This window comes from Jaminaea rosea (assembly GCF_003144245.1).
Source record: "Jaminaea rosea strain MCA 5214 unplaced genomic scaffold BDZ90scaffold_1, whole genome shotgun sequence".
Taxonomy (NCBI): Eukaryota; Fungi; Basidiomycota; class Exobasidiomycetes; order Microstromatales; genus Jaminaea; species Jaminaea rosea.
Genome location: NW_020289975.1, coordinates 216192 through 230245, shown reverse-complemented (window position 1 = coordinate 230245; position 14054 = coordinate 216192). Strand labels below are relative to the sequence as shown.

The following is a 14054-nucleotide window of genomic DNA, read 5'->3' as shown; positions in this document are numbered from 1 at the left end:
GCGCACAGAGCGCACATCACGCAGCCAACGAGATGTGAGCCGTACGAAAAGGGCAGAAACGCGATGCAGAAGAATGAAAAGCTTCGTATTATCATGAGACGAAATGCAGGCAGCGAAAAAGTGATAGAGGAACAAAAGTCGATGCGGAATGATTGACAAACGTCTAGCGTGTTTAGCGTGAAATCCTGAATGAGACCAACAAAGGGCAAGGAAAGCGAGCGCCGCGCTGCATCAAGCCATATCACTTCTTGTTCATCCTCGCCATCACCTTCTCGCGATTTGCAGCCTCTGCTCCCTGCCAGTTGGCTCCATATCCGTTGCCCAATGCCCTGGAGATGGACTTGTGGCTGACCATGTCATCCGTGTGTCCAATGAGCTCAAAGCTCCTCCTCAGCCAGTCCGGGAAGCCCCTCAGAGCGGGCAAGGGTTGCATAAGTCGTGGCAGGACCATGTACTGCGACAGACCCGAGTCGACTGCCCACAAGACCTTACGGCCAAGCTGGTAGGACTCGAGGACCGGGTGCAGAAAGGGCATCGAGTGGTCTTCCATCCCGTCTCCAAGAGCGGTGCGCACCTTCGTAGGCGCAACGAGGGAAGCCCTCACTCGCGGAGCGTTGTAGCGTTGACGCAGCTCACCCTTGAGGACCTCGTGCAACGCCAAGGTCGCAGACTTGGAGCCGCTGTACTCTCCCATGCTGGGCAGAGAGAAGAAACTAGCAGAAGAAGCAACCGTGACCACGTGCCCGTGGTTGTGCTTGATCATGTGCGGGAGGAACTCTTGCAAGGTAACGTAGTTGGAGAGGTGATTTACACGCCACACTCGCTGGATGTGCTCCGGGTCAGATTCGAGAATCGTGTTGCCAGAAGCGATGCCGGCGTTGTTGACAAGGATCGTCGGCTGGCCCAAGGTAGAGCGAATCTGCTCAGCCACGGCCTTGACCTGCGCAGGGTCAGTCACATCTGTCTTGTAGTACTGGATGGCAGGGGCGCCTCGAGGGGCGGGGGCGTATGTGGGGGGAGCAAGGTCCAGGACGGCGACCTTTGCCTTGCGCTTGTGGCTCATCGCCTCGACGATCGCCTTGCCGATACCTGCGGCGCCGCCAGTAACGACGACGACTTCGTTGCTCCAGTCGGGCTTGTCGGCGCGATACACGGCCTGCGAGCGGGTGGAGAGGAGGGTGGTCAATGGGGATCGATTGTAAGCGGGTGACGTGCCGGGCGATGCTCACATTGTTCGCACAAAGGCGGTTGAGGTGGTGATTGACATTCTTGATCAGGCCGAACACGAGAAGGCGGCCGATCCACTTGTACTTTGTGAAGAGAAGGTCCTTGATGTGCGCATAGGACGCCTCAGGGTAAGACACAGCTGCGGCCTTGGCAGATGCTGCCTTGGTGAGCGAAGAGAGGAATCCTACGATTCCTGGCCCACCACTACCAGCCGCTCCAGCGCTCCCGGCACTGACGACCTGATGTCTGTCCCAGAAGTAGAGGATGGCGGGGATGAGAAGGAGGGCAGGCGTGGTAAAGAGCGTTGCATCGAGGAAGTCGAGGCAGGTATCCAGAGTGAATGGCTCACGTCGATCCATGTCCGTCGGCTTCTTGGCCTGCTCAGGCTGCGTCTTGACAGCCTCTGCGGCTGAGTAGCTTGGCGTCTTGGACTCGGACATGATGATGACGGCGATACGATGCGTCTACGAGGGATGGATGCTGGTGGTGCTGAGGATACAATAGCGGATGGAGTGGATACTGGGTCAAGATGTTGATCGTCGTCGTCGTCGTCGTCGCCGTCTGCGTGGAGGACGACATCTCGCTGATAGGCATCTGCTTTTGAAAGGCCACCTCCCTCCCCCTGCCTCCCCTCGTTGCTCTTTGCGGGGAATAGGGCCAAGCAAAGGCTGCGAAACGTCAGTCCGCCCTGCCCTCCGTGCCTTCAATCAACTCCGCCCCTTCCGTTGCTTTCTCAGCCTGTGAATGACGTCCCAACGTGAGCTGGGGCAGCCAGGGCCCGGCTCGGCCATTGAATCGCGCGCGGCACGCCGCCGCGAGCTTGCCGGCATACCGAAGTAGAGGCGTTGTCCCAAAGCGGTAGAAGCGCTTGCAAGGACAGCTACGCGCCACGAGGCGAGCGACGAGGTGATCAGGGTCCTGCAGCGCATATGAAAGCGCAGCGCGAGCATCCTTTTTTGTGGGGGTAGAGATGGGCGAGCGACGATGATCACAAAGTAGCAAGAGCCAGGAGAAGGCTACCTCGGGCACTCCCACATCACCACTTCGCAGCACGATAGCATCAGCTTGGCTGTGTCTGTATGAAGCAGCAAAGCGGGGAGGATGAGAAGTAGTGTATCACATTCGGCAAGAATCGCAGCAGATAGTGTTCGCAAGGATAGGTCTAGCTCTACCATACAATCCGATGCTCCATCGGGTAGCGTGCACGACTGCCTACAGATGCGCCGTCTTCTTCGCCGATGACTCGGCCTCGCTTTCCTTCTCTGTGACCTCTCTTCTCTCCGGCTCTCCTTCAAACTCCTTCCAGGCCCGGACAGGCTGTGCCGCCTTGCTCGGCACTAGCCCCGCCTTGAACATTGTGGGTTCATCCTCTGCTACCTCCGTGACGCCCTCCTGTGAGATGAGCGCTTCGCTGCTTGAGGATGACACGGCCTCGCCGGGGTGTTCTGCCGCGAGGGAGTCGACAAGCTTGTTAGCCTCTTCGAGCAGCTCGCTAGCCGCACCGCCGGCGCTGAATGACTCCTTGAGGAAGTCCTTCACAGCTTCGACGCTGGAGTTGCCAGAGAGGAGCATCTCCCACGCCTCTGCAGGAGGCTGAGGCGCCGAGGCCAGCTTGGCAGGGAAAGCGGCCTTGAGCGCCTGTGCTGCGGCGATGGAGAATGCCTTTGGCTTGACCTGGCTCTGGATGTGCACAGCCAGCTTGGCGCGCTCAGGGCTCGAAGGGTGAATATGCCTCATGAACAAGTCGAGGACATCCTGCTTGTTCAGCGAGCGCAGATGCTCAACGTCGATCTCCCTCTGTAGGAAGTCAAAGTATCCCGAGTGGATGTGGAACCAGAAACGCGTGCTCTCCTCGACGAGGTTCTTGACCACCTCCAACTTCTTGTTGATGAGCGAGGTGCGCTGCTTCTCGAACTCCTCTGCAGACATGTTCTCCAGGATGCCCTTGAACTGCTCGAAGAAGGCCTCGATCCTCGACTCCAGGTACGAGGCATCGCGCTCTGATTGGACGAGGACGCGGAAACCCATTGAACCGACAGACTTGCGCGCAGAGGAGAACACGAGGTAGCCTAGCTGTTCCTTGGTACGGAGCTGGTCGAAGACGGGTTCTGATGCGATCTGGCTCAAGAGGCCGAGAGTGGCACGCTTGCGAGCATCGCCAACGTCGCCGACTTGGCAGTAGACTTCGATACTCGAATTGACATTCTCTGGATTCTTGACCTGCTTGCGCCAACGCGTCTCCGAGGGGACGGGCAGGAGCAAGGAGCGTGGCGAGATGAGCTCAGCGGGGGAGAGTGGCTGAGCTTGGAGGGTAGACTCGGCGAGGTCGACCAGAGATGTGGCCTGGCTCGAGGTCAGGTTGCCATGCGCCAACATTTCAATGTGCAGGCGGGCAAGTAAGTCAGGGATGAAGCGCTGTACGTCTGAGGACTGCATGCGCTTCAGCTCGCGCAGCTTCTCCTCGGGGGTCCAGATGCGCTCCACCGTCAGATAAGTTGTATAGTAGTTGGCGTGCTGATAGGGGGCCTCGAGGCGGAAGTTCTCGTAGCCACGGGCGACCGTGTCCTTGATGATCTCGAAGCGGGCCGGGTCAACCTCGAAGTTGCGGACAGCTTTCAAGATATGACCGAGGAGCACGGGCAGCTTGTCATTGTAGCCGTCGACGCTGATGCCGAAGCCGTCCGCCTGTGCCTCGATGTTGTAGCCCAGCCCGGCCAGCTCGGCGTCGTACGAGTACTCGGTGAGGGCGTCCTTGAGCAGCTCGACGAAGACGCGCGATTTGACAGCATTTGCAGGTGTAGCGTCGATGAGCGGAGAGCGCAGCAGGGTGAAGACGTTGGCCTTGGGCAGGAAGAACTGGTCGTCCATTTTGTGCCACAAACGAGAGAGCTGCGTGTGCTTGAGGAGAACTGGTCTCTTTGTCGGCCTGAAGGGCCCTTGCTGCTTTGAGCCTCCGTTGGCTACGTCAAAGCTTTGAGGTATAAAGCTGTTCGGCTCGGGAAGTGAGAGGTCCTCAAACGATTGGGTTGACGACATCGACGCATCTGCTGCTGCGCTCGAGGTCAACAGATTTGTCGGCAGGGGCGTAAGCTTGTACTCGGTCCCGTACCATTTCTCCTTTTGATCCCACGCCTTGCTGCCATCTGGGCACTCCTGCGCAGCGATGCTGACTCGGCATCGCTCAGGCGAGAGGCAAGCCAGCGTGTTGCGGATGAGGTCCTGGTCGAACTCCCTCGTCAAGTACGGCCCAGAGAGGACCCACTCGCGAGGGTAGTTGATCTGCATCTGCGATGAGAGACCAGATGTGTAGCTCGATGGAGGTACCTTCTCCTTGAAGCGGAATGCGAGGTCACAGAGGCTGGCCACCTCCTTGTACGTCCACTCAGGGATGGACGACTGCTTGAGCAGGTCAAGGTAGCGGAATACGGCCGAGACGACGTCTTGGTAATGTTGCAGGCCGTCCTTTGTGAGGTCGATGCTGATCTTGAAGAACTCAAAGCCATCAGCGCCGTTGGTACCCCCAGCACTCAGGTGGTTGGCCCATCCACGCTTCTTGAGGTGGCTGAGAATGGACCCTTGCCCCTCGTGCCCGATGAAGTGGGAGATGAATTGGCCCGGCTTGCTACGGAAGAGGGGCGACTGATCCGGAATGGGAAATGAGATGTCGAGCAGACGAATGTCCTTGACCGTCCTGAAGAAGACCTGCGTGGACATCTGCTCCTTGCCCAGCGGCGAGGTCGGCCAGCTAGGTGCAGCGAGCCCCTTGTTCCTCACGCCAGAAAACTTGTCGACCGCCCACTCTGTGAGCTGATCGAGAGACTCGCGACCGAGAACGACGAGCTTCATGACATTGGCCGAGTAGTAGCGCTCGTGGAAGCGGAGCAGCTCGTCACGCACGTCTTGGCCCCTCTGACGCGGCTCGTCCCACAATGTCTTTGCGCTTCCCGTACCAAAGTGCGAATAAGGATGTGTGGGATCTGAGAGGGACTTTTCGAGCTGGAAAGCCCTCCAAGCGTCTGACTGGAGATTCTTCTTATGCTCCGAGTCAACTGCTCGGATCTCCCTCTCTGTGCAGCTGGCGTCGAAGAGGGGCGTGAGGAAGAATTGCGAGAAGCGGTCCAGTGCGCCTTCAAGGTGAGAATGGCCGACGTCGAAGAAGTAATTTGTGTTGTCCATGCCCGTGTATGCGTTGGAAGAACCGGAATGGTTGGAGAGAAACTCGGAGTATTCGTTCTCACGAGGGTACTTCTCTGTGCCCATGAAGAGGAGATGCTCGCAAAAGTGGGCAAGACCTTGGAAATCCTCTGGGTCTGAGAGGTGTCCAACTCGAATGTCCATGGCTGCTGATGCCTTGTCCGTAGCCGGATCGTGGATCAGGAGTACCTCGAGGCCGTTGGCGAGGCAGACGATGCGATATTGCCGGTCATCGAGGAGCGACTTCTCGAGATCGCGCGTGAAGAGGGCGTATGGCGCGGGAGATGAGGATGAAGATGAGGAAGCAGTGGATGCAGTCTTGACCTCAAAACCGGGAGGCAGAGACTGCAGAGGGGGAGCGAGCGAGGATGAGGAAGGAGCTGTGGTGCCGGATACGGCAGTGGCGAGCGACCTCGAGCTGCCCTGCGAAGGGGCGGTCATTGTCGTGGCGGGGCGATTGTTGTTGGGCAATCGACTTGAGTTGTGAGAGAGGCGAGCAGGTACAGCCTTTGCGGACGCAGTTGCTATTGCTGGCGCAGCGCTGGGTGTGGCGAGTAGGGCTCGTCGACCAGTCTGAGAAAGAAGGCGCACACCGGCTAGGCGTGACCGTGTTGTCGATTGGATGAGGCCCAGCATTCAAGGGCGTCGAGGTGCGATGCTAGTCAGGGAAGGCCAGCAAGGCAGCTCGGTGGTGTAAGAAAAAGGGAAGGTGAGATCCTGTGCACAGAGATGGGAATGTTCGAGGGCGAGGTGAGGACGAACAAAGGGATGCCGCTCCTCGCGAGCGCCTTTCTTGGCTCAGCCCGCTCACTCCGAGTCGCCGTCGGACTGGGCTCGATTCCAGACTCCACTCGGACGACCACGGCCCACTTGTCCTCGTCCAGATCATCTCCAGCATCTCGACATTACAAAAGACTTGTTATCGAGCAGGCAGCGTAGAAACGGCCAAGCGTGCGCAAACGATCGCAGTGGTGTCATTGAGAAAGCGAGACAGGAGTGTGAGCTGACAACAGAAGCGCGGATCTTGGACGAGCACGGAGAAGAGCAAAGGAACAAATACAAAAGTAAGGCAAGAGCAGAGGTTATAGCAGAGCAGAGCCAGAGAAGTGGTGACGGTCCAGAGTTCGATCAGCTCCATGGCATCAGGCACCCACAACCTCGAATGAGCTTGGAGGATTAGCCCTCGCCCTCAGCGGCTGATGGTGGAGCAACGCCGAAGCCGCCGTGGCTGGGCTGTGTCCATCCTGATGGGCGGCGCCATTCGCGGTACTACTTCGAACGCCTGCGCTCGAAGCCGGACGAGCAGCACCTCGGCCCACACCGGGCCTGCTGCTAATCATGGCTGCGCCGCTCATGCTCGAGGCGGGACGGTGACCTGAAGGTGCAGCGTTGCCGTTCTGAACTCGTGCGGCAGCGGTGGCCCCAACGCCAACGCCGCCGACAGAGAGACGACGTGAGGCGGCCAAATTGCTCCTCGGAGCTATCTTGGGCGCCGCAAGTGCGGAGATGGAGAAGGAGTTGGACGCCCTCTTATGTCCCGGAGTGGCCGAGAAGTCTACAGGCCGGCGTTCGCGATTAGTCTCGGCCTTCACCGGTGAAGAGGGCCGGGCAGTGGCCACAACACTTGCGCGTCCATTCATAGCAAGGCTGGATCGGGGACGATTCTCCTTATTCGGGCTAGGAGAGCGCACCACCTCATCGCTGCCGTCCCCGGCGACTACACCGCCACGAGCAACGGCCGCGCGGTTTGAGCGAGGCGCAATGGTCGGGGGCTTGAGGCTGGCGAGATTGAAGGACTGACGAGGAGCGGATGGCTTGCCGGGCGAAGATGAGGAGCCGGCGCTTGTTGATGAGCTTGAAGGTCGAGGCCCCACTGCTCGTTGACTTGCTGGCGCTGGTCCGCCGGTGCGAGCTAGCGATGCCCGATTCTGACGAGGTGCGATGGTCGGCTTGGCTAGGCTTGCAATAGCACTCGCGCCCCCGATGGACTGACGCTTGTGGCCCGGCGTGTTGCCGAAGTCGACCTCCTTGCGTGCGCGTACAGGTGATGTGGAAGACGTGCGGCTTGCGCTTGACGCTCCCATGCCACCAGGTCCCGCTCGCGCCATGCTTGCTCGATTGGCTCGCGGCTTGATGGAAGGCTCAGCCAAGGAGCGAGGGACGGCGACGTCTGCCTTAGGCATGCCCGATATGCCCACGGGTCCTTGATCGGCCGCAGCGGCTACCTTTCTGACCGGCACAGCCGGTAGCTCGACGCCCATTCGCAACGCAGCGGCCCTGCTGAGGCGAGGCTGAATCTTGGGAGTGGCAACTGATGCTGGGATTGGCCTAGCTCTGAAGACTTTTCGGCCAGTGGGGGCATCTCTGCTAGTGGTCGTCCCGACAGTAGGCAGCAGCTCCTCCTCTAGCGCAACCTCGGCACCGGTCTTTGCGTCAAAGGCTTCCCCAGCCTCATTGAAGACGAGGGATGACTCGTCCACAACGACACAACCATCCTCCTCTGCCGCGGCTACATCGTTCGTGTGGACTTCAAGCGTCCCAAGGCTTTCTTCTGCTTCGGTGGGAGGGTCGTAGCTTTGGTCTGCCGCCTCCTCCTCCTCGTCAGCCCTCTGTGCGTATTCAATTGAGAGGTCCTCCATGGCTTGAGCGGTCGCAAAGTCAGGCGCACAGATGGCAATCTGCCTCTGCGCTTGGCTGTCCGAGCGTGAGCCGTAGAGCAAGCCTTTCCCATACGTTTCTCGCATTTTAGGCCCCGACGGCATGCCGCTGGACATCTTCGTACTTCGGAGAGAGCGGCGGATGGCTTCGACGGAGATGTCGGCATCGATGGACTGGTCTGCGGCGTCGTCATCATCGCCGAGACCCATCAATTCTTGCCACGCCTGCACAGCACGCGTGCGCTCGAGAATCATGAATTGAATCGGGTTGCCTGTGAGCCTCTCGATCCACTTGTGGACGGAAGCCTGTGAGTGGCCCTGGAGAAACTCGTAGAGAAACTCGCTGTCATCGGGGTACGCCCATTCCTCTTGTCGAGATTCCAGAATGTCGAAGCCGGCTCTGCGGGCAATTGTAGCGGGAGAAGAGGTCAGCGCGATTATGACTACGTCTTAGCTCGCGAGAATACTGACTCGGTAAGCTTGGACTCGATCGCTAGTCTGTGAACCTTGGCGCAAGACCTTGCCAGCACGGCGATTGTGCGAGTAGGGGTTGACGATGATGATGATGTGGTGGCAGCTGATCGATCGCCTGACGATGTGTCGATGGAGCGCAGGCTAGCGCGAGCCGGCGATGAGAAGCCAGCTTGAGCCATCACGCAGAGCGAGTTGAATTGGATGGTGTTGTTGGTTGCGATGGAGCTACGCAGGGCGGCGAATTAGGACAATGACTTGAGGACGAAAGAAGCTCCTCAGCGGCGGCAGATTGGACGAGAGTCAGACTGAGAGGTCCAAGCGCCTTTGGTCGACGGCAGCTGATGAGCTGCGTTGCGTCCCTTGTTTCGTTCGTAGCCAAACAAAGCACTCTGCCTCGAGACTGGATGTTGGACTCGGCTGAACCTCTCTCCGCGCTGCGACGCCCTGCTGCAGTGCCCGCCCGCGTTGTGGGCGTCACGAGCGTCGGCGGGCATGGAGTCGGAACGTCGACGCACTGGTCTGAGAGCAACTCGATGCGAGAGCCAAGCGGCAAAAGTAGGCCGAAGCCGGCTCACTCATCTTGCTTGGCTCCCTTCCCAGCAATCCTCACCTTCAACAGCTTCAGGTTTCCATGAGCATCGCGATCCAGCCAACAGACTTGTTGTCCCTCCGCGACTCGTACAACTGCGACGGCTAGGTGGTTGTCGACGACCTTCCTTGGGTGACCCAGCTTGACCAGCTACGCTCAAAGGCAACGGACATCGTGGCAACGTCTTCTGCTCAGCAATGATCTCACACACCCAAACTTCGCTCACAGCGATACAGCGATACCTTGTGAGACTTCTCCGCTCAGTCTGCATTCTTCAACATTGCCTGAATGCCTCTCGAGATAGAGGAGGCGAGAGGGTGCGTGGACGTCGTCTGACTTGCGATCCTCGAGCAAGCAAAGAACGATGAACATACACGATAGGCACGCACAGAGTTGCACGTCGCTTTGGTTCACGGCTGCTGAGATGATACGAGGTATCGCAAAGCTACATCTTACTGCGCGACGGCCGTGACTGAGCGCTGCGGCGAAGAGGAGGCGAAGAGTCCCTCATCTCCTCCGCGAGTCAAAAGGCCTCGAGCGTCTGAGTTGCCGTGAACTGTGAGCGAGGCCATAGACGAGAGAGGAAACAATGTCAGTTCTCACATTTCTCACTCTCCTCTTGACGCGGCCTCAGCACGCAACTCACCGTCTTGCCCGCCACCAGCTCCTCGAAGCCAACGACCGTCCCTGGCTCCACGCAGACGAACTCCTTCCATCCCCCTTCATGAAGGTCCTTCATCCCATTTGCCTTCTCCTCCGCGGGATTCCATACCGTCGTATTCGGGCAGTTCGGCGAGCGCTTTACCCTTACGCCTCCCTCGCCACCACCGTATGCGACGTCGACCGCGGGGGGCGCGGGACCGAGGAAGACGGCGTCGCTCTCCTTTCCATTGAGGACAATGGGGTCTGATTGGAGAGTCTTGGTCGCGGCGGAGTCCGTCTTGTCCAGGTAAGATTGGCCCTGCAGCCCAGAGATCGAGGCAGAGAGGGAGGACGGAACGTGCAGGTAAGTGTGTTGGAGGGTTTGGAAGCGCATAGGCTCCGCTGAAGAGGAGGAGGAGGAGGAGGAGGAGGCGACATGGGTGATGTGAAGCGAGGTGGTCAATGTAGTGGAGGTGAGAGTGCTGCGCGTGATGATGGAAAGGGTCAGCATGTGGACAGCGCGGCTGCGGTGCTCGCCCACGTCGCACTCACACATCGTATTCGAGCTCAAAGGGCCACTGATAGAAGCCCGCAATCCCTTTGACATCCTTCGAGCTCAGCGCAAAGCTTGCTGTGACCTGCTCCTCCCCACTGTCGTCCTTTCCATCCTCCTTTGCCCCAACCTCGCTCCTCAATTTCCACATCGCGGTCCTCGCGATGCCATGCCTCGGCACCTTCTCCAGCCCGTGATTATCCTTATGGTCCGAGGCGGGACCAAAGACGGGAAAAATGAGTGGGATACCTCCTCGTACGGCGGAGGACCCGTCCAGCGGGCAGGCGGAGGAGAGAAAGAGGCGCTCCTTTTGGCCGGTCTTGAAGGAGATGACCGTAGCCCCGAAGAGGAGGACGTCTGCCGTCGCTGAGCCAGAGGGGAGAGAGAGGTGGACTATTGAGTCTTCAGATGAGAGATCCAGGGGCATGTTGGGAGGGCGAATATATAATTCGGCTGGTGTGTGCTGCGAGACTGCACTTTGGTACTGGTTGATCGTCTGAGAAGGTGTCAACTGAGAGGCCCGGCAGCTGAGTGCCGTCCGCGATTGCCTCCACTCGGGCCTGGAGCGAGCCTCGCTTTCGGACGGCCGCCGAGCAGCTCGGCCTCACGTTGGCCTGCGTCGTCCCCACATCACTTTACCCTTTTCCTCTTACTCCTTCTCATTGTCCCAATCCAGCCTCACTCGCCTGCCTTCGCTCACAAGCATGGGCAATCCACTGCCGGTCAATTTGGCCTCGGAGTGTAGGAAGGGTGAGCACCAGATTAGACCAAAGAGCAGCTGCACATAGCCTGCGCCGCTCACTCGCTTCTCCCACACGCTGCCGTCCCTCCAGCCGACAAGATCCTCAAGGATTTCGTGCGTAGCGCTCTCGTCGTTGGAGCCTAGCACAAGGAACAAAGCTGACCTTTTGCATACGTCCCGCAACCGCCTTATCGCCAGGTCGACCCGTGAGTACTCTCGTCGAAGGATCTCACACCGCCTTATTGCGCCCCTAACCTCCCAACCTCCGTCCCCGTCCCGCTCCCTCAGCGTCAATGGCCTGGATCGCATTATCCCCCTCACAGTTCTACGCCGAGCGAAAGGCTTTGCAATATTCTCCATCTTTCGTGTCGGCTTCCTCTTGACAGCCCGTGCCGGTTCAGGCGTAGTCGTCGCCAAGCTACCAGACGGCTCATGGTCTGCTCCCTCCGCCTTGGGCATCGGCGGTATCGGTGGAGGATTCAGCGCTGGTGCTGAGGTGACGGACTTCATCGTTGTGCTCAATTCGAGGGCAGCCGTCAAGAGCTTCATGGCCACGGGAAGCTTGCAGTTGGGTGGGAATTTGAGCTTGAGCGTGGGACCATTGGGAAGGTCAGCGGAGGCTGCCGGCTCATTGAGCAGTGGGGGTGGCGTGGCGGCTATGTTCAGCTATTCTAAGAGTCAGGGACTTTTTGGAGGTGAGGAGGAGCATTGATTGGCTCTGGTAAAGACCTTTGTGACACTCAGCTCACCACCTATTTTGCCCCTCTGTCGCCACAGGCGTCTCACTGGAGGGAACCATACTCGTGGACCGCTCGGACGCAAACGCCAAAGCATACCATCGCTCGTGCACGGCCAAGCAAATCCTCTCCGGCTCCCTCGACGTACCCGCCTTCGCCTCTGGCCTCATTGGCACAATCGAGCGGCTCTCCCTCACAGGCGCCATGTCCCAAGCAGCCCGCGCTGATGAGATCGAGCCCGGAGCAGGGAGGGACAGCTGGAGCATGGACGAGGGCGATAGAGACAGCTTTGATCGATACGAGCAGCGCAGGGGTGGCGAGAAGGAATCAGGTCTGGAGAATTACTTCTCGCAGGCTGAGCTTGATTCGCGACAACGCAAGTATGAGCGGGGACAGACGACTCCCGGCGGTGGCGGAAGGGTGACTACGCCTATGGCCTCTTCGTCCTCACGGCAGGATCTCGCGAGTAGACAGTCGCCTCGGGGTGGTCCGCCGTCCAATTCCACGCGCGATCCATTCGCGGCAGCAGAAGATGAAGACGATCCAGCGTATAGCCTCGACCGTGACAACGCCCTTCGGAATGCGGGGACGTACGGCTTCTCTCCCGGTGGCGGTGGGTCGATCACCAATTCGCCCAAGCAATCTCGCAAAGGCGGCGGAGGCACGCCCAGCGACTACGGCAGCAGCACTCCAACTGGCGTCAGCGGCAGGCAACGAGCAGGCTCACGTGGCGCAATGGTAGCAGGCTACTTCGACGACCTTGTCTCCTCGGCCACCCCCTCCTCGTCGAACAACAAATCGCCACGCTCGTATAGCCCTCTGAATGGAAAGAGGCCGACCATGGGGCACCGCAAGTCGTCTTCCACCTTCTCGCTGGGAAGGTTTGGCAAGAGCAAGACCCCACCGCCAGACGCGCTCCTCAATGGAGCACCAAGCTCCGATTCGCGCTTCCCGGAGGACTTCTCGCGTCGGGAGGCTAGCAGCAGCAGTGCAGAGGACGAGCTGAGGGATAGATTGGGGGCGATGAGCTTCGACAATGGCGGTTCTTCGTCCGACTACAATCCTACTGCCGGCGGACGCATATCGCCCTCAGCCTATCTCAACGGTGGGCTCAAGAAGATGACGCCGGCAGAAGCCGTCCTAGCAGCAGCTGCGGCGAGAAGCAGTGGCGCTGCTTCATCCTCCTCGTCGGCAGGTAGGGGTCCAGGCAATCGGGCCAGCGCGAATCCTGATGCCTTTGGCGACTTATGGGAATCTGAACGAGAGCGTCGTGGCTCTTCTCGTATCTCCTCATCATCGTACCGCCCGGGGCTCGACGAGCTGGATCGCGAGCTGCAAAGGAATGGCAGTATAAGCAGCGTAGAGTCTGCTCGACGGGCAGCGCCTCCTCCACCACTTGCAGCACATCGTGCCTCCTCGTACGGAAGTTCCAGCTTCAGCGACGCCAAGGTCAGCCGTCCCCAGTCTTCTAGCCCCAAATTTGGCTTCCGCACAGGCAGCGGAGGTAGGGATCGCTCCAACTCAGGGTCAGCGGGTGGGATCCTTGGAAGCTTCAGAACGAACAGCGGTGGGCCTCCTACTTCGAAGGCGGCTTCCTGGCTCGCAGGGGGTGGCGGTGAGAGGGGCAGTAAGCTCCAACACCAGACGGACGTCTGGGCTGGATACGAGGATTCGTCGGAGAGTGAAGATGGCGGGCATGGCCGCTATGGTGGGGCAGGCTACGAGCCGCGAAGCAACGCAGCGTGGCGCCCACCGAGCCGCACCCAATCCACCACGCCTAGGGCGACGAGTGCGGCTGCCGCTCGTGCACGCGTGCCATCTTCCGTAGCCGAACGCTCGCCCTTCGACAGCAATGCGGGCGGAGACGCTTCCATCGCCTCGTCCCCTCCCAGCTCCACCATCCAACCGCGCATATCCTCTCTACCCCTCAGCGACGCAGTCGTCGTCACTCCTTCGGCCACCTCATCGAATCGTGTTCTGGCATCCTTCGACTTTCCTGGCCAAGAGTCGACCGACCTATCCTTTGTTCGCGGTGACGTGATCCTGGTACTGAGGAGGACCGAGAGTACCAATGATTGGTGGTTGGGGGAGAATGAAAGGACGGGCGAGCAGGGCAGTTTCCCTGCTAATTTCGTTGAAGGGGTCGAGTGAGCGAGATGATCAGCGAGGCAGTGTACGATACGAAGTTTCGGAGATAGACGAAAGGGGACAGCTTGCAATGGATCTCTTCGCTGCGTGG

At 59.3% G+C, this 14054-nt stretch overlaps 5 protein-coding genes across 5 annotated transcripts; 1 reads left to right on the top strand and 4 right to left on the bottom strand.

Moving 5' to 3' along the window:
* Window positions 1–67: 67 nt before the first annotated feature.
* On the bottom strand, window positions 68–1923 carry BDZ90DRAFT_229013 (NAD(P)-binding protein). The gene is made up of 2 exons (XM_025504884.1): window positions 1230–1923; window positions 68–1156 (listed from the first exon to the last, which is right to left on the bottom strand). The coding sequence occupies exons 1-2, from the start codon at window positions 1665–1667 to the stop codon at window positions 242–244; spliced, it is 1353 nt and encodes a 450-aa protein (XP_025364582.1). The 5' UTR covers window positions 1668–1923; the 3' UTR covers window positions 68–241.
* Window positions 1924–2298: 375 nt separating this feature from the next.
* On the bottom strand, window positions 2299–6177 carry BDZ90DRAFT_229012 (hypothetical protein). Its single transcript, XM_025504883.1, has one exon. It carries the CDS (start codon window positions 6055–6057, stop codon window positions 2440–2442), a length of 3618 nt encoding a protein of 1205 aa, XP_025364581.1. The 5' UTR covers window positions 6058–6177; the 3' UTR covers window positions 2299–2439.
* Window positions 6178–6375: 198 nt separating this feature from the next.
* BDZ90DRAFT_276482 (hypothetical protein) lies at window positions 6376–8917 on the bottom strand. The gene is made up of 2 exons (XM_025508933.1): window positions 8550–8917; window positions 6376–8478 (listed from the first exon to the last, which is right to left on the bottom strand). Exons 1-2 carry the CDS (start codon window positions 8729–8731, stop codon window positions 6564–6566), a joined length of 2097 nt encoding a protein of 698 aa, XP_025364580.1. The 5' UTR covers window positions 8732–8917; the 3' UTR covers window positions 6376–6563.
* Window positions 8918–9381: 464 nt separating this feature from the next.
* BDZ90DRAFT_276481 (galactose mutarotase-like protein) lies at window positions 9382–10808 on the bottom strand. The gene is made up of 3 exons (XM_025508932.1): window positions 10336–10808; window positions 9788–10265; window positions 9382–9697 (listed from the first exon to the last, which is right to left on the bottom strand). The coding sequence occupies exons 1-3, from the start codon at window positions 10761–10763 to the stop codon at window positions 9665–9667; spliced, it is 939 nt and encodes a 312-aa protein (XP_025364579.1). The 5' UTR covers window positions 10764–10808; the 3' UTR covers window positions 9382–9664.
* A 156-nt stretch (window positions 10809–10964) lies between these two features.
* Window positions 10965–14050, top strand: BDZ90DRAFT_229010 (DUF500-domain-containing protein). The gene is made up of 5 exons (XM_025504882.1): window positions 10965–11086; window positions 11170–11192; window positions 11277–11284; window positions 11367–11773; window positions 11856–14050. Exons 1-5 carry the CDS (start codon window positions 11041–11043, stop codon window positions 13964–13966), a joined length of 2595 nt encoding a protein of 864 aa, XP_025364578.1. The 5' UTR covers window positions 10965–11040; the 3' UTR covers window positions 13967–14050.
* Window positions 14051–14054: the final 4 nt, after the last annotated feature.